Here is a 20,560-nt window from a genome sequence, read left to right as displayed (position 1 = left end):
TTGACATCTCCATACATCCAACATAGAACTTCGGTATGGTACAGATACATAGATGATATCTTTACATCTGAAGTTCAGGCCTTTTTTACTGTGATTAATGTTGTTCACCCTCAGGTACAGTTTCCTCTAGAAATAGAAAATATCAATCTGTTTCTTTCCTATGTCTCCTGGTTCTTCATTGTAGCCAGTCTTGTATAATGACTACATTGCGTCATTTGTTAACAAGGTCACTAACAGTTGTAGTTTCTCTTCCATCAGTCTCTTAGGAAAATGTCAACTGTTATTGGTGTATCTGAATGCATTCACAATTAAATCCATTGGTATCTGAGGTTGCCTTTTGCCCAATCAGCAAATTTACCTCCTTTCTAGACTCTGCAAAGGGCAGACTTTTCTTTTTGGCCTACCTGCTGTTTATCCTTTCCTTGCACCTGTGGTCTGTTGTTCTTTATCCTAATCAGGAAATCTGTAGCTGTTCATTGTGAGGAACATATAACATATATTAAATTCTTTTTATCTGATATAGTCTGGACTTGACAAAATGCAATCTCCTCCAGGCATGGGATTTTTTGAAAGAAAACTCAATTCCTACATAACTTTTTCTGATTAAATGGTTGTATAAAGAGATATGAAACTTGGTTATATATTGCCATAATCTAAATAGATCTGATCTGATACAGTTAGGTTTATCCCCTTTATGGGAAATTGTTCTTGGCACCATTCGCTCAGGCCAATTTTTTCACACACACAACTGTGATTGTTAGAGTTTTAATTAGAAGAAACACATGTATAAACCACAGTGAAAATTATTTAATTGTAAATATTTCATCCTAAGTATCTTAGGACATCATTATTACAGTATTTAAACAAAATTAGGAATAACATACAGTTAGGGTGCATGATTACAATAGAATCTCATGAAAACGTGCATAACGTGTTAGAGTAGTACAAAAAAAAAAAACATTAATTATTTAACACAATTTTGTATGATAATTTCCCATACTTTAGGAATAGTAAGAACGTCGTTGCGGTTTAGGTTTGGTCTGTGTAGTAGGGCTTCAGAACTTTCTTTGTATAAACGTTCATGTTTAAATAAAGATCTATGTAAAAGTTTAGCCTTTTCCCAATGGATCCTATGGTTTGGATTTTCAATTCCGTGTTGAGAGAGGCCAGATTTCTGCGGTTTAAGAAGACGAATGTGGTCTTGATGTTCCGAGATGCGTTTCTGAACAGACCTACCTGTCTGTCCAAAGTAAGATAATTTGCATGAGCATGGAATCTCATAACATCAAGGGTGAGAATTTGTCCTTAGGAGAAGGTAATAAGTTGTAAATTTGGTTGATAGGTTTGTAAGTAGTGGCAAAATTGTATTTCTTCATAATTTTAGAAAGACGTTCTGAGATGCCTTAACGTAAGGTATGGGAATCCTATGCACTTCTTCCTGTCTGGTTTGATGTATGCAGAAGTGACTGATTTTTTGAGTTGTTTTGGGATTATATCCATTTAGGATGGCTGTATTTTTGATAAATTCTAATTCCTGGTTTAAAGATTCTACAGAGGAGCAGAATTTGTGTGCTCTGGAAACTAGTGATTTAATAATGCCAGATTTCTGAGATGGATGATGAGCAGAAGAATTGTGAATGTAGCGACCTGAGAATGTAGGCTTGCGAAAGACGGACGTGGCGATGGAACCGTCTTCTTTTCTTTGGATGTGTAAATCCAAAAAAGAGATACCCTGTGGAGATTCTTTTTCTAACGTAAAGTTGATGCAATGATGAAGGTTAATTTTATCTAGAAACAGTTGTAATTCAGGTTCGGGATGATTCCAGACTGCAAATACATCATCGACATATCTTAGCCAAATTTTTGGTTTGGGTTCAAAAGTGAATATTTTTGAAGTTCTGAAGCCCTACTACACAGACCAAACCTAAACCGCAACGACGTTCTTACTATTCCTAAAGTATGGGAAATTATCATACAAAATTGTGTTAAATAATAAATTTTTTTTTTTTTGTACTACTTTAACACGTTATGCACATTTTCATGAGATTCTATTGTAATCATGCGCCCTAACTGTATGTTATTCCTAATTTTGTTTAAATACTGTACTGATGATGTCCTAAGATACTTAGGATGAAATATTTACAATTAAATAATTTTCACTGTGGTTTATACATGTGTTTCTTCTAATTATGAACGCACCACAGGTTTCGTTATTTAAAAAAAAAAAAAAAAAAAAAATGTTAGAGTTTTGGAGCAATTCAGACCTGCTACCCTATGTTATTCTCTTGGGCGATGTCATGTTTGCATTGTTGATTCATTTATGTTGCTTGTGCGTAGTTTGTTTTGAAATTCAAAAAAAAAAAAAATGCCTTAATACTTACAATTTTTCATATGAGTCAATCTTTATACAGAGGATTTTCATTGTAATAATGTGCTATTAATGTTTATTTTGTTATCAAATTTATATTTTTTATCTTGTGTTTTTTTGGCAATCTCATGCACATTTCAACCTATAGTATGTTAGCACTGTTCGAATGAGGGCAGGGGGAGAGGAGTTATTAGCATGGAATCTGAAGACTTGCAGGTTGTATTATTTATTATTATTATTCGTGACACCTCCAAGGAGTCCAAAGACTCATCGTAGGAGGACACCTACTTTATAACTCTGTTTCCACCACTACACTGAAAACCTCTACTATCAATCAGCTACATCAATGCTGTCTACTGCCCACCACCACAACTAGTATTTTTTGTCTGCAAATTGCATGTATTCTGAAGGGCCAATTTGTCTATGTGGGATGAAAAACCTAAGTTTCCGGGAGTAAAAACCCTGCTACCTCCATATGAGAAAAGTCCATATAAAGATTCCTCTTGTTACGACGAGAATCGAACTCTGGCCCTTTTCTAATCGAAGGGTGCAATGTACTGTCATCCTTCCAATCGTGCTACGGAGGCGATTAAGAAAGAAAGCAATTAAGATTAAGAAAGAAATTAAGGCAATTTAGCAATAAGTGGGATGATTCTAAAAGACAACAGTAGAATGAATGGAGAGGAAGAAAAGCTTTCTCAGTTTTGAATACTGAGGTATTGAGTATTTGTTGCATGTGTTTGAACAGATTTTGAAGAATGGGAGAATTATCGATGCCAGTTATAATGAACAGTGAACATGTAGAAAATGTAAACGGCACATATCAAATATCTGAAAGAGTAGGTAACAGATGAATCAATGATCAACCTAATTTTTCTGAATGACATTTAAAAACACTTGTTTTTGGATACAAATCTGAAAACAAACTCCAACTCAACATCACCAGAGTTAAAGATCGGTACTATCAACATAAGAAGCCTGAATGGCAAAGAAATGGAGCTAGCTGAGGAATTAGATAAGTACCAGATCGATATTCAGGCAATGACAATCAAGGAAAAGGAGTAGCCATGTATTCAACACAAAATACGAGGCTAATCTTCTTGAATGGCAGTCAGTCTCAAGTAGAGTAATGTGGGAAAATATGAGAATGGGGAACTGGACAATGAGACTTATTTGTGCCTATGGTCCCACAGAAGGTTCTACTAAGGTAGAAGTGGAGGAATTTTTTGAAGCTTTCGAAAAAGCAACTGACACAATGAAAAAGGAAAAGTTGGTCCTTGTTGGGGATCTAAATAGCAGAGTAGGAAATGATTGTGAGACATACAAAAATATTTTGGGAAAATTTGGAGAAAAGAGCAAAGCTAATAATAATGGCAAATATCTGTTGGATTTCTGCTCAGGACATGGACTGGTTATTACTAACACCATGTTCCAACATAAAAATGTGCACAAATTCACATGGAGAGAAGAGGCTAGGAATAAGAATAGTCTTATTGACTATGTTATTGTTGATAGTCATGTTTTCTCCCTGGTACATGACACCAGAGTGTACAGAGGATTTGGAAGTGATCACTATTTAGTCTTGATCAGAATAAAATTGAATTTCATATTGAAAAGTATAACATGCAAGAAAGTTTTAAAGCGAATAAAAGTTGAGCAGCTCTCAGATGTGAACTGCAGACTAAAATACAGAAAGATTATTGAAAAGAAAATGAAAGAGTTTGAGAACAGGAATCAAACCTTGGAGATTCAGTGGCAAACTCTGAAGAAAACATTGATTGATTCTGCAAGAGAGACATGTGGTGAGGTTGTGTGCAAGGATAAAAAAATCAGAACTCCCTGGTGGACACAGGAAGTTAAAGAGGCAGTGAAGGAAAAGAAGAAAGCATATCAAAAGTTACTGGCAAATAAGTCAGCTTTTACTCTTACAGAATACAGAGACAAATGTAAGAAAGCTAAACAGTGTGTAAAACTAGCTAAACAAAAGTCATGGGAGGACTTTGGCAAGAATATAGAAAATAAATATCAAGAAGGTGGCAAAATATTCTGGGGGTTGTTGAAGAAGCTTAGGAATGGAGGAAAGAGTGCTGTAAAAGGAGTTAGAGATGATAAAGCTGACATGAAAACAGGAGAAAAAGATATCCTTGAAGTATGGAGTAATTACTTTGAAAAACTGCTAAATGAAACAAGCAGTGATGACAGCACAGTGATAAAAAACACTGACCAGGCATGCAGTCAGGAATACATATCTATACTTGAAGTAGAAAAAGCCATCAAAGGCTTGAAATGTGGAAAGGCAGCAGGAGTAGATGATATTCGACCAGAAATGCTGAAGTATGGTGGTATAAAAGTCTTACAGTGGCTGCACTGCATAGTTCAGAAAGCCTGGACAGAGGGACGAATTCCTGATGATTGGAGTAGAGCTCTCATAGTACCCATATATAAAAAGGGAAATAAAACTGAATGTGAGAATTACAGAGGTATTTCCCTACTGAGTGTTCCCGGCAAGATCTATGCAAGTATACTTGAGAAACGGTTGAGAAGAATTGTGGAAGAAAAGCTTGGTGAAGAACAAGCTGGATTCAAGCCAAATAGAGGCTGTCAGGATCAGATCTTCACTTTACGACAAATAGTGGAGAAAGCATGGGAATATAACAAAGATCTGTATTTAAGTTTTGTCGATTTGGAAAAGGCATATGACAAGGTGCCAAGAGAGAAGCTATTCAATAAGCTGCAGTTATATGGTGTCAATGGGGCATTATATCAAGCAATACTTAGTCTTTATTTGAGTTGTAAGTCAGCAGTTAGAATTGAAGGAAGTACAGGAAGATGGTTTAATGTTAAATCTGGTGTGAGACAAGGGTGTACATTATCCCCTCTGTTATTCATTATCTATATGGTTCACATTATGAAGGAAAGTGGTATTAAACCTGATATCAAAATTGGAGATGTTAATGTCAGCTCTTTGCTTTATGCAAATGATGTTATACTTCTAAATAAATCGGCTACAAGTCTGCAAGATTCTCTGACTAAATTGAATAGCTGTTGTAATAGACATGGTATGAAGGTCAGCAATAAAAAGACAAAGACAATGAAAATAGGTAGAATCATTGAAAATGTCAACTGTGTTGTGAATGGAGAACCTGTGGAACAAGTGAAACATTTCGGCTACTTAGGCACCATATTTACTGAAGATGGTAAATTAAATATAGAAATAGACAACAGAATCAGCAAAGCTGGTATGGTGGGAAGTCAATTGAATAAATTCATATGGAATAAGAGAGAAATTAGTCGGAACACTAAATTAGCTGTATACAAGACAGTGTTCAAACCAGTTTTAACTTATGGATCTGAGAGCTGGGTCAGAAGTAAAACACGTGACCAAAGACTGGAGACTGCAGATATGAGAGTCCTGAGAAAGATTAGAGGCGTGAACAGATGGCATCAATGGCAATATCATATTAAAAATGAGGATATTAGGAAAGAACTTGACATTGTCAGCATCCAGGAATGCATTAGCAGAGCTAATCTCAGGTGGTATGGTCACTTAAATAGAATGGGAGAGGAAAGATTAGCAAAACAAGTGTTCTCTGCCAGGTTGGCAGGAAAACGACCCAGAGGAAGACCAAGATATAGGCGGATTGATACAGTACAAAGTGCCTTAGACGATAGAAATATAAGATCTGATAATGTTGGGGTCTTGACAAGTAACAGACTGATTTGGAAGAAATTGTAGATAGGAAGTTAGTAATGATGTAAATTTTTCATGTAGTACTATCATATCCTGTACACCCCTTGAGGGTACATGGCAGGAATTTGATGATGATGATGTTTTTGGATACTGAGTAGGCAGTATTTATGATATGTTCATTCCAAGGAAGATTGGAGATTATTTCAAGAAGAAAAATGTAATTTTGTGTAGTGATTTTGATTTTGTCAAAAGTAAGATTAAAGTAAAGGTTACTTTGTGAAAATCAATCCGTATCGAATTTTACTAGTACTAAAAAAGGTCATTTAGAGTCTTATGAAGAATGGCTTGAAGATCAGAATTTAAGATTGCAGAATTTGATATTTAGGAAGTTTTGGTGATTCCTGTAGTGCAAAGTTTGACAAATAAGTGCAATTGACTGGCAACAAAACTGTGTGGGATTTATAGTCAACTGGAAAAGTTTGTTGATAAATATAGAAGAAAGTAGGTTAAGGAATAGAGCCTTTTGGAATGCTTGTATTTGTTGCAAAGTTTTGAGGATATAGAAAGTGGGCAGCCAGTTGCAGAAGTTATAAAACATATTGTATGATGGAAACTTACTTAATAGATTTTTGTCCCAAACCCAATCAGATTGATTTAGAGGTTTGGGAAATCTAATAAATCTAATAATCTATTAAATAAGAAATCTAATAAATCTAATAATCTATTAAATAAGAAATCTAATAAGCTGACATATATCATCTGTTTGGGATCTAATCTAATTTTCATGGCATTTGTCTTAAAGTGGTTGATTAAAAAAAAAAAAAAAAAAAAAAAAATGTTGATCAACATTGGAATCCATGCCGGGCAGTTATTCATTAGTTGCGAGGCTTTAAAGTAGCACAAGTTAAGTATCGATAGTCTCTTCATTATTGTAGAAACAACTGTAATGAGTGAAATTTGGAGATGGTCATATAAGGGTAAGTATTTGTCATCATTCTTAAAAATGTATTGATCATTATTATCATGAAATTCCTGTTATTAAGCTCAAGGGATACACAGAATACTATGATAGCACATGAATGTTTGCATTATTATTAGCTTCCTGCAGATTAATCTATTTGTTAAAATTTCAATATTGTCAGATCTTATATTTTGGTCTTTTAAGGTATCAACTGTAGTGGTTTACTTAGATCTTGGTATTACTTGGCTTTCCTGCCATTCTGGCATCAAACATATACTTTGCTAACATTTCCTATCCATTTATGCTTATGACTACATAGCTTCAGTTCTACTCACACATATTCTTGGATGCTAATGTCAAGTTCCTTTCTGTTATCTTCATTTTTAAAATGATTCTATCATTAGTGCATTTGTTCACTGCCCTAATCCTTCTGAGTACTCTAATATTTCTCAGCTATTTGTCTTAAATTAAAAATCTGATCATCTCAATAACCTTATTTTGTCTTAGCTTAACATGTTTTTTTCTCCATATTTTTTTAAGTTTTCCTTTAGCCTCTTCTCATTCTTGCATAAATCTATCCTGGAACACTCAGCAGCTGTAATGCTTACATTCAGAATATTTCACTTTTTATAGATGGCTGCTGTGCTTTTTTCTTAGAAAGCTACAATGAATTCTATTCATCCAGAATTCATCATTCTGATCCAGGACTTTCTTTCTGAATTATGCAGTTTTGTTTTTGTACAACTTTTATACTTCTATAGTTGAGCATTTCTAGTGGAATGTTATCCATTCCTCTCAACATTTTCTAAGATATTTGATCAGATCTGTCACACAGAGGTTCTGATCATCTTCTTTTCTGCTTGCTGACTAGGTGATTTCCTCTTTATATTTTCCCACTAATGCAGGAGTACCCTTAGGTTCTATACTTACATCCACTCTGTCTTGTGCATAAATGATCTACTCTCACAACTTCAAATCCTATCCATAGCTGCACTAATGACATTACACTCCATTCCTCTTTTCATTTGATATACCTTGTGTGCCAAATTGTTGGAATCCTCTTAGCTATTCTTAATTGGGTGAAAATAACTGTCAATCAACTTTAGTGCTACCAAAACGTGGTCCTGTCTGATTTCTTGTAAGAAGGATATGTTGCTTCCCCATACTTTCAATAATATCATGTCAAACATGATCAGATTTCTCTTCTTGGCTGAGATGTGCTTACAGCAGTCTCCTGCTATAAGCACATCTCAGCCATAGCTTCTGCATCTATCAAAAACTCGATGTACTTTTCTAATCAAGGCACTACTTTTAACCTGTACAACTTCTGACACCATATTATAATTCTTAAACCTCTCCAATCACAGAATACTGCTCATACGTTTCAAATGGTGCATCCAAAACCTGTATGATTGCTTTATGTTCAAAACATAGATTATTAATTAATCAAAATGCTTTCTCTCTCTCTCACATGCACACACACACACATTTAGTTTCTACTTTGTCTTTTCTACATGTACTTTCATGAACAATGCACTGCTTGAACAGGCCACTATCATTTCTACATATTCTTTCAAGACTAAGAATGAGAGCAACTACTGATCATCATACTTGATTATTTAGCTTCAAAATTACTGAACTGATCTCTCTCCCCCCCCTTTCTACATCTTTTATATGGAATAGCCTCCCTTACCAAGACGATCTTCATTTGTATAAAAAACATGTTAACAGATATTAGCTTTAAGTCCATACGTTAGCTATTAGTCCATTCATGGCACTGATGTGCTATAGTTCTTGTAACATTTTGAAACGGGTTTCTAATAGCTTTTTCTACCTCAAATACTGATATATATTCCAGATTGTATTCCTCTTGAATATTTTCTACAGTATTGTTATTGTTTATATCACACTTATGTCTTTCCAAGTAATTGCTTCAGACATTCAGAGTATTTTTTTTCAGTTTTGTCACTTTGTATCTGATTTTTTGTATGGTACTGCTTTTCTTATTTTTTTCAATAGCCTCCAGAACATTTTTTCCTTCTTCATGATATTGATCTTCTTACCAAAGTCTTATCAGGACTTCTTTTGCTTTGTCACTATTCACAGCTTGGCTTTCTTATATCAATCTTGTAATCAAGTGGGAGTTAAATGGATGAATATCATCATTAAGCTAGAGCTGCAAAAGAAACAGTTGTGGAGGAAATTTAAGGAAATCCTGAAGATATGTCAAGCGCAAACTTTGTTTGCCTACACTTGGATAAAGGATTAAACTAAATTTATAGTCTAACCAAGTGGAAGAAAAAAAAACTTCCAACATCTTTCTCTAAATCCAGAGTAATTTAATAATAAGGTGAGACACCTTTTGGCAGCTCGTATAGGTAAATATGACTTCTGCATTGCTTCCACCTTGGTATTACCACCTCTGGATTTGGCTCCTGCTGACGAGACCTCAGTAAAGGTCGAAACCAGTCTGGATAGTGGCCTTTCCTTTAATATATAGCATTATACATGTCTGCAAGGAGATGTGCTTTGCATTATGGGATATACTAAGACAAGGAGTGATAACAGCTTGGTCCACCTTGACCACGAGTTGCCTCAGTCTTGAATACTTCAGATGCAAACTTTGTTTGTTTACACCTGGATAAAGGATTAAACTAAATTTATAGTCTAACCAAGTGGAAGGAAAAAAAAAAACTTCCAGAAATTTAAGGAGAAAGGTGACTAGCAGGCACATGAAGTATAAGGCACAAGCTAGAAGGGTAACTAGTGTAGTAAGAATGGCAAAAGCAGACAATGAAAGAAAATTAGCAATTGAGGCTAAAGATAATCCCAAACAGTTCTTTCGATATGCTGCAAGTAAAAGAAAGGATGTTTATGGCAGAATGATATTAATGAATGCTGATGGTAAGGTGGTAACTGAATCAGTTGAAATAGTAAAATTACTGAGTGAACACTTTGCAGCAGTATATCATTCAGGTGGTGATATTGCAGGAATGAGAGAGGCAAAGGCTTACATGGGAATCTAGATATGTGAAATGGAGGTGCATAGCATATTACAGAACCTTAATGTGAATGCAGCTGTGAAATTAGATGGTATACCAGGTTGAGTTTTATGTGAAGCTGTGAAGGAATTATCAGTGCCCATAACTGTATTGTTTAAGTCAGCTCTGGGTTAGTCCCGAGAGGGTGGAGAGAGGGGAAAATAGTTCCATTGCATAAAGGCGACTCCAAGACTGATGTAGCAAATTACCAACCGATCAGCATATCAAGAATTATTGTCAAAGTATTGGAGAAGTTGTTGGTTCAGAGCAAAATACAGGAATGGATAGATAGAAATGGGATATATGGCTTTGTGAAAGGTATGTCATGCCTCGGTAACTTGCTCACTGTTTTATAATACAGTGACAGCTGAGTTGGATGAAGATAATGGGTTTACAGTGATACTGCTGGATTTGTCAAAAGCCTTTGACAGGATACCCCACTGAATTATAATCAGTAAGCTGATGGATTCGTTGTTGAATGGTGCAATACAAAGGGCAAAACAGCAGCTAGAGTGCATGAGCAAAAGTCGACTGATTGAACCAGCCAATAATAAAAAGTATGACAGGTGAAAGAAATGATTGTTGTGGCAGGTACGAATGATTTGAAAGGAGAAGAAATGGAAATGATAGAAGACCTGAATGAATTGTTTGAGGTAGCAAAAGAAAAGAGTGAGAGAGATAGAATGATTAGTCTTTTGCCACGGTATGACAGTGAAATATTTAAAAGGAGGGCCATAATTGCGAATGACTTTATCTGTGGGTTATGTATGACGAGTGGTGTGGATGTGTGGATTGAGTTCGATGGGCGAAAGGATCTATATAAGATGGATGGCTTGCATTTGAATGGTTAGGGTGTAAGGAGACTTGAGAAAGTGTTGCTGAATGTAGTGGATGTGCAAATTCAGGGAAACTAGATTTGTTAAGGGGGGGGGAGTAGATATACAGTCCTTAGGGAGGCATTTGAATGTATAAATGAATATAATATGCCCGAGCGAATAAGGACAACAAATCAAGGTAGGGTTGGGGCTAATGGGGTCTTAAATTCATGTACACTAATGCTAGGAGTATTAGGAACAAGAAGGAAGAGTTTTTGGCCATGGTTGGCACTTCCAGACCACAGGTTATTGGTATTAGTGAATCATGGCTGACTGTAGATGATATAGATAGTGGGATTGAATGTGATGGATATAGTGTGTTCAGGAATGACAGGTAGAATAAAAAGGGGGGGGGAGTATTGTTGATGATAGCTGATGAGCTACAGCCAAGGAGAATAGAAGTTGAATTGCAGGATAGAGAAAAGAGCACATTTGAGGCCATTTGGTGTGAGATTGTGGCTAGCAGAACTAAATATACAATTGGGTGCTGCTATAGACCAGGTGATGGAAAAGATGGTGGTGACAGTATGCACAAGCAAGTAGAAGAAATGAGTGGAAGGAGGGTAATTATTATGGGAGATTTCAACTATGGTCGCATTGATTGGAGTGAGGAGAAGACACACGGGAGGAAGGAATTGGATTTTATGTGGTTATTAAGGGATAACTATCTGCGACAGCATGTAATGGAAAATATTAGGGGTCAGAGAGTGCTTGACCTAGTAATTACATCTGAGGATTTGGCTGTAACAAATATGACCACATTCTCACCAATCGGTGAGAGTGATCATAGGGTCTTGACTTGGGAGGTGGCTAAAGGTGTAGAATTTTCAATTAACACAAGGTACATGTGAAATTATCGGGCTGGAAAGTATGACAAGCTTAGGAGTTTGATTCGTTCAGTGCCATGGCATGTACAACTGCAAGGACTAGAAGTCGACAGTGCATGGGAGGTAGTTAAGAAGTGTTTGCATGAAGCAATGACTGACTGTATACCTAGAGTCCGAATAATAAATCAAGTAGGGGTTAAATGGATGAATAACACCATTAAGCTTGAGCTGCAAAAAAAGAAACAACTATGGAGGGAATTTAAGGAGAAAGGTGACCGGCAGGCACATGAATGGTATAAAGCTCAGGCCGGAAGGGTAACGAGTGTGGTAAGAAAAGCAAAGAAGGATTACAAAAGAACATTGGCCATGCAGGCTAAAGAGAATCCTAAACAGTTTTTTAGATATGTAGCAAGTAAAAGGAAAAATGTACATGGCAGAATGATTTTAAAGAATGCCGATGGTAGGGAGGTAACCGAATCAGTTGAGATAGCTGAGTTACTGAGTGAGCACTTTGCAAGTATATATCAACCAGGTGGTGACATTGCAGAAACGAATAAATCAGTAGATTATACAGGAATTGTGGTGAATGAAGTGGAGGTGAGTAGTCTATTGCATAACCTCAATGTCAATACATCCGTGGGATTGGATGGTATACCAGCTCGTGTCGTACGAGAAGCAGCTAAAGAATTGTCAGTACCCTTGACCATTTTGTTTAATTTGAGTCTCGGGTCTGGGTTAGTCCCGAGGGGGTGGAAAGAGGGGAAAATAGTTCCACTGCATAAAGGTGGTTCCAAGACTGCTGTTGTAAAGTACCGACCGATTAGCATATCAGGAATCATTGTCAAGGTCTTAGAGAAATTAGTCAAGAAAAAGAATACAGGATTGGATAGATGAAAATGGGATATTGTATGGGGGACAACATGGTTTTGTGAAGGGTAGATCATGCCTCAGTAACTTGCTCACATTTTATAACACAGTGACGGCTGAACTGGATAGGGGTAATGGGTTTACAGTGTTACTACTGGACCTTGCCAAGACCTTTGACAGGATACCACATGGAACACTAATCAGTAAACTGGAGCAGATGGGGATAGATATAGGGTTGGTGAGATGGATAGGAGGGTGGTTGAAGGAGAGATACCAGAGAGTGGTTTATTCAGGAGTGGAGTCTAAAAGACGGCTTGTGACTAGTGGAGTGCCACAGGGCTCTGTTCTTGGACCACTGCTTTTCAATTTGTTCATCAATGATATAGGAAAGGATTTGAGAGGAAGTGTTTACTTGTTTGCTGATGATGCAAAGTTGGGTAGAGCAATTGTGAGTGCACAGGATGTCAAAATTTTACAGGATGATTTCGATAGTTTGGAGGACTGGGCTAGGAAAAATGGATGTCAGTTTAATGTGGCAAAGTGTAAGGTTATGCACTTTGGGGTGAAAAGAACAGCAGCAGTATATCGCATTGGTGGAACCGTACTCCAGGAGATTGATGAGGCCAGGGATTTGGGAGTGCTGGTGGATAGGGAGTTGAAGTTTAGGGGGCACATTGCAAAAGTGGCTAAATCAGCTCATCAAATCACTTGGCTTCTGAAAAATATTTTAACATGCAGAGACAAACAAGTTGTTGTTCCTTTGTATCGAGCCTTGATAAGACCCCATCTGGACTACTGTGCCCAGTTATGGGCACCAGGGTTTCTTCGTGATGGGGAGGAAGTGGAGAGGATACAGAGACGAATGACCAAGATGATAGCAGGTCTGTGGAATGAACCTTATGAGAATAGGTTGAAGATTTGTGGGTTGCAGAGATTGGACGATAGGCGAAGGAGGGGCGATGTGATTGAGACATTCAAATTACTGAAGGGTTTCTATAAGATTGATCCAGAAGATATTTTTGAAAATATGACTGGTGGTGGGAGGATTAGGGGCCATGCATGGAAGCTGGGCAAGAGCGTGGTTGACAAGGGTGTTAGAGCTAGGTTTTTTACTTGAAGAGTGGTGAATGAGTGGAATAAGCTTCCAGAGTCTGTTGTGGGTGCTATAACCGTGAATGAGTTCAAGGCAAGGTATGATAGATACCTTAAATTTGCGTTCATGAACAAATTTAAGGAAGCTTGTGAGATCGTTATCAGCCACCCCAATCTAAACAATAATGATGGTTTAAAAATCCCATACATATCGAAGGCATATATTCGTCCCGCGAATCCTTCCTCTCTAAGAACAACTATAAACAGGACTGTAGAAAATCCAGGATCCTAAATCTAAAGTAACTTAAAAAAAAAAAAAAAAAAAGGACATCACTGTTGAAGACAAAATCTATAAGAAAGAATGTTTTTTATTCATGTTGTAATTTATAAATAATTTATTTATTTTATTTTATTTTATTTTTTAAAATCAAAAATAACAATTGTAATAATAGAAATAGGACATCACTGTTGCTGGAAGGAAAACCATCTGTAAGCAAGAATGTTTATGCATTTAATCATAAATTAAATCGAGCTTGATGTAATTTTTTTTTTTTTTTTTTTTTTTCACTAGAGGTTATGCCAGTGAGTAGCATGTGATCAAGTCATCATTTCTTTAGCTTACGGTTTGAAATGTAATGCAGCTTGTCTTGTATATTTATGTATGCTCTAGAACACGGTTGTAGAATCCGTAATTTCAAAAATGAATTCGAATGAATTTCTTTTGGTGTTAAACCTTCTTTTACAAAGAATTTTATAACCACGCGATACTCAATTTTATCCATTTCAAGGGATACAGACGACACTTTTGCTTCCGACAGCTCTATAAAACAAACTACTTGATAGAATGACTTTCAATTTCAAATGGATGCTTATGACAGATGTACCAACTTAGAAAAAAAAATCTTACTGCTAGTATTGCCATCTATGGCCGAGGCCGAGAACTTTTCAGACCACCATAATAAATTTAGTTTAATCCTTTATTCAAGTGTGTGCAAACAAAGTTTGCGCCTGAAAGTATCTTCAGGACTGGGGTAAAGTGGTACAACACTGGGCAACTCCTATCTACTCCTACCAACATTCCTATCTCAGTATCTCCCATAATGCAAAACACATCTCCTTGTAGATATGTATAATGTTTTCCTTTATCTGAAAGCATTGAATTACTGCAACAGGAATTTCCTTCAGACATTGTAAAAATATTTGATTTTGTAATACATTCTGGTTATTTTTCCTTTAAAAATAAGTTGTATCAACAAATTGAAGGAACAGCAATGGGCAATCCTCTTTCTCCTGCTATCTCCAACTTCTTTATGGAACATTTTGAACAAGGTATCTTTGATAGCATTTCTCCCAGACCTACTCATTGGTTCAGATATGTCGATGACATTTTTGCTATATGGAATGGCTCTTCTGATGAACTTCAACAGTTTCTCACTAAGTTAAATGCATTTCATGCAAGGATCCAGTTTATCCTAGAAATAGAATCAAATAAGCAGTTAGCCTTTTTAGATTTTCTAATTCTTCGCCAACCTGATGGTAACCTACATTTCTCAGTCTATAGAAAGAAGACTCATACAGGCCATTATATCCATGCTGTGAATCTCATCACCATCCCAGTCAAAAGGCAGGAACTATTAAAACACTGGTTCATCGTGCCCACTCCTTTTGTTCTTCACACGATTTATTACAGAAAGAACTGCAATGTATTACTTCCTTTTTATCTAATGGATATAAGAATTCCTTCATCAAAAGAGCTTTGAGTAGTTTTAATGTCTGCCTCTTCAAATACAGAAGAAATAACATGCATTCCTATCCCTTATGTATAAGACATTAGCGAACATACAGCAAAAGTTTTAAAACCACTGAATATTTTTGTTGCCTTTCGACCTTTCAGAAAAATCTCCACCTTTCTCACTTCTCCTAAGCACAAGGCTTCCACATCTTAATTATCCAGGTGTTTACCAGATTCCTTGCTCTTGTGGATTATCTTATTTCAGACAAACAGGAAGATCTGCCTTTATTTGGCTAGAAGAACACCAGTCTTATATTTAATACCTTGAACCTGAACAGTCTAGACTTGCAGAACATGCCATCATCACTAGACATAGAGTTCATTGGAAAAAAGACGAGTCCTTCACAAACGTCGGTTACTCATGGAACGGCTTTATAAAGAAATGTGAAACTTTACTTCACTAGCCTAACTTAAACAGATCTGATGGTTTACGTCTATCCCCTTTATGGGAGATAGTACTTTATAATTGAAGATTAATGTACCCCCATGTTCAGGTAGACTGATTGAATGGAGAATGTTTTGGTAGTGCTTGTTTTAAAGTTTTTCTTGATTATTCAGCGATTGATGTATTTTTAAAAATTTGCACATGTCGGGGAAACTGTGGGGGAGCTATTCCCTAAAAAGTAGTTAACGCACCTCTTTCCAAAGAAATGGCAAATTTGCATGGAAACAACATAATGGGCAGAGGTTTATGGCAAATTTGCATGGAAAAAACATAATGGGCAGAGGTTTAAGTGCTAGCAATAGTAGTGAGCAGCAGCAACAACAACATCAAGCACCAAAAAAGACATTAGGTGTTACCTCACCTATCAGTACTGCTCCTCCCAAACCTATTGATCTGCAAAGAACCAAGGAACTGGAAGAGGTGCTAATACAGTATGGCCTGTTTGAATCAGATGAGGAGCTTACTCACAGAATGGAGGTTCTAAGCAAAATAAATCAGCTAGTAAAACAATGGATTGTTGAAGTCAGCACAAGAGAGAACATGCCTGCAAATGTTGCTGAAAATGTAGGAGGAAAAATATATACCTTTTGGTTCTTATCGCCTTGGTGTTCATACAAAGGGTGCTGATATTGATACTCTCTGTGTAGCCCCAAGACATGTTGATCGATCAGATTTCTTTGGTAGTTATGTTGAATTATTAAAGCAGCAACCTGAAGTTAAAGATCTAAGGGCTGTTGAAGAAGCATATGTACCTGTAATTAAGATGACATTTGATGGGAAGGGGTTGTTATAGGATCAATGGCAGAGAAGTTCTACAGAGAATAGTGGGAGATCAGGGGAGAACCAGAGGTCATCTCTGGAAACTGTATAAAGAGGGTGTGAGGTAGGGGAGTGAGAGGCAGGTTTTTTTCGTGCAGAGTTGTGAGTGATTGGAATGCCTTGCCTGAGAGTGTGGTGTCTGCAAGGAGTTTGAATGTGTTTAAGACACGGTATGATGAGATGTGTGTGAGATAAAAGGACCTCCCAGATGAGTCTTTGACTCCATGAGGTCTTGTTTAATAATAATAATTCAGCTAATCTTTCCTAACTTTTTATTGTATATATAATTTTTTTTTTTTTTTTTTTTTTTTTTTTTTGTTAGGAAATTTATTGACCTTTTTAGTTATCTTACACTAGCTACTTAGGTGCGCTTTTTGGAATTGTCAGTTATTGTTTAATTTGAGCTTAAAATGTACTGAAGATGCCTGTGACACACAGGTGAAAATTATACTATTAAATCTTTTTACGTGAGTTTTTCCATTATTAATTTTGTATTTGTCTGCTCACGGTTTGCCATTATTAAAACTAATTCCTCTGATACTTAACTTGACAGTTTCAAATAACCCTTTAGACCCAACCAGGGTTAGGTCTAAAGCACCTCACCATTGGAGAAGTGCTGTTTATGCAGGAAGTAGGCTATTGAATAATCAGATGCATTTTAGACAGTATGTTGGATAAGTGGAGAAACTCCATCTCCAGCTTTTCTATTTTTCTTGCATTCACTTTGCTGTGTGCAAGTCTAGCATGATGTTTGGAGTAGCACATGTTTATAATTGGCCACTGCCCATGTTAATTGTTATTCACTTAATCTGGTTATTAAGAATCGAGGTTAGCTTTGATGTAGCACCTTATTTACATCATTCGTTTTAAAAATCCGCTTCCTTTCCCAGGCTTTTGTAGAACTATAATTTCCAAATACTGTATTACTTTGAAAATTTATTTATTTTTTAAAGAGATATTAAAAGTACTCTAAATTTTATTATTATTTAAAGTATTACACATCTTATTGTAATAGGTGTCACGAATACCATTACTGCTATCAAAAATGCACAGATGGCTGAATCACCAGTAGTTTTATTAGCTGGAGCAGCTGCTACACTAACTAAAGTAAGTTATTTTATCTCTTAAATGTTGTTCTAAGTGCATAAAATCTGAAGAATCCTTTCTTTTTGAAAAATCGTCAAATAGAATTTAGAACTGGTATTAGAATAAATTAATCGTTTTGTTTTTGATAATACTGTGTTATGGTATTATAAAAAAACTTTAATAAAACCATTCTCGGAAGAAGATTTTGCATTGTCCTTTCCTTCTCATGCCTTCATTCTTCCTAGGAGTTCTTTCTTTTAATTAATATAAAAAACACAAGGACTAGGTAATACTGTTTATTTAAAGCTATATATTTCAGCCTAAATATTACAGGCCATCATCACTAGTGATGATAATAGTTGATTACAAGGTAGAACAAGAAAATGGATTGATTTGAAAAAGTAAGAGCTATGACATAAAATAAGGCAGTAGTATAACTGAGGAAATGTTGCACAATATTAATTCATTAGCTAGTTTAAAAAAAAAAAGTTTAGTGATGTGTGTTTAGAATAACTTTCCTATATCTTAGAGGCAGTCATTTTGATTTAAATTCAGACAATGAAGTAAGGCCTCAGCACTTTCTTTAAACAAATGTTCAAATTTATACCAACAATGATGAAGTAAGCATGTTTTAGACCATAGACTATTGTAGTCTGTATCTATTCCATTCTGTGCCAAGCCATATTTCTCAGATTTACTTTTGTTAATATAAGACTGGTATTCTTGTATTTTCTTTTCTGAGTGTCCAGTTGTCCAAAGTCAGAAGGATAACAGTTACAATGCAGTTGGGAGAGCCAAAGGAGACCATTTATCTTTTGAAGATGGAAACCATGTTGATAATTTCTTGATAAGAAAAGTAGCCACTAAATTGTATATCTTAAGAATTCTTAAAGAAGTTCTGAGATGCCAAAAATGAATGGGATTGGAACCTAACATACTGTTTCCTTGTTATTTGAGCTAGAATTATAAGAATTAAAATGCTGTTGTGCAGTATTTTCTGAGAAGCCATTGTGTTTCATATATCATTTGATGGTTAAGAGTTCCTGCTGTAATAGTTCAGGTGTAGAACAAATAGTATGAGCACATTGTAATAAAGTTTGAATGTAGTGTCCACTAAAAGTTGGATTTTGATAAGTAGAAATAATTAATTTACCTGATGGTGAGTGGAGAAGTAGAAGATCTAAAAAGGAGAATTTGTTATCTTTTTCCATAGTAAATTTAATTCATGGATGTAAATTGTTTATATTGGATAAAAATAGTAGGCAATATTTCTTCATTATGGGGCCAGATAGCAAAAACATCTTTATAACAAACTTGAAATGACGGCTTGAAGGTGTATGGATGAGAAAAGGATGTCTTCTAAATGTTCTAAATAAAAGTTAGTGAGTGCAGGGGAGAGTGGATGTCCCATTGTGATTCTTTCAACTTGAGTGTAACTTATTTTAACAATTAAAACGAAATCTTTCCTCACTAATGTTCCTCTTGAGAATAAGCTACATCTACTTTCAGAAGCATTTCCACAGGATATAGTGAAATTGTTCAACTTTGTTATGAACTCTGGATATTTTGTTTCTCGAAATAAGTTTTTACAGTCAAGTTGAAGAAACTGCAATGAGAAGTTCTCTCTCCTCCCCTGCAATGACCAACTTTTATTTATAACAGGGATTCTCAACCTATGGTATACATACCACTGGTGGTATGTGAGCCACTTCCGGGTGGTACAAAAACAGATTATAAAATAAAAGGGTAAATTAACATCTTTTTTAAATGTATGCACAAATATTTAACAGTTCTACCAGTGGCGGCCCATACATAAGCACTGCGACACTGCAGCACCCCCAAGGAAAAAATGAAAAAATTAAATTTTGTTTGTGTTTATAAATAATAACAATGCTTACAACATTATATAAATGCAGTACAACATGTTAAAGGTTACAGCTTATGTTTTGACATTGATTGAATAGATAATAATTGGAATTGTTCAATTAACTCTTTAGATTACGAAACAAATGCACTGTGATCTAACGTTTGCTCTTGTCATTGCACGTTACGTCATTCCTAACTGTAACTGCTGAAACAGCAGTGTATTTTTAGTATGCTTATGTGCCTTATTTCTGTGAGATATGAAATGTTTATTATTGGTGCGTGTGCCCGGTGAACTATTTTTTGTAAATCTTATTTTATTTTGTTAAAATAACATATAATTATTTATTTTTTTATAGATACAAGGCTGAATTATGACTAGTGTCACTGTTGAAAATATGAAAAGAATAATATTTTTTCAATTATCGTTACACGAAACAAATGCACTGCGATCTAACGCCGATATTCATTTGCTGTCGTTGCACGTTACGTCATTAGATACACTGCCCAAGCAGCAGTGTATCTTATGCCTGCGCTCGTTATTTCTGTGAGATATGAAATGTTTATTATTGGCACGTGTTCGTGGTGAACTATTTTTTTGTAAATTTTATTTTGTTAAAATAAAATATAATTATTTATTTATTATAGATACAAGGCTGAATTATGACGAGTGTCACTGTTGAAAATATGAAAAGAATTATATTTTTTCAATTATCGTTACACGAAACAAATTCATAAGATCAGTTATTGTCTTAGGCGTGATCATTAAAGTATTGGAGAAGTTGTTAATAAGCAGAATTCAGGAATGGGTGGACAGCAATGTGATACTCTAT

The 20,560-nt window shown here is 35.6% G+C and overlaps 1 protein-coding gene across 2 annotated transcripts in view; it reads left to right on the top strand.

The window, feature by feature from the left end:
• LOC150095588 (2-hydroxyacyl-CoA lyase 2-like) overlaps positions 1-20,560 on the top strand; it is a 248,277-nt gene that overhangs the window by 59,569 nt on the left and 168,148 nt on the right. For both annotated transcript variants that reach the window (XM_090410082.1, XM_090410081.1), the window contains exon 5: positions 17,794-17,885. In XM_090410082.1, coding sequence (XP_090266208.1) covers positions 17,794-17,885 — 92 coding nt within the window. The remainder of the gene's footprint in view (positions 1-17,793; positions 17,886-20,560) is intronic.

The sequence above is a fragment of the Typopeltis vanoorti genome, chromosome 20, assembly GCF_054136105.1.
Source record: "Typopeltis vanoorti isolate ZY-2024b chromosome 20, IOZ_Tvanoo_1.0, whole genome shotgun sequence".
Classification (NCBI taxonomy): Eukaryota; Metazoa; Arthropoda; class Arachnida; order Uropygi; family Thelyphonidae; genus Typopeltis; species Typopeltis vanoorti.
This window is presented reverse-complemented; position numbering and strand designations above follow the sequence as displayed.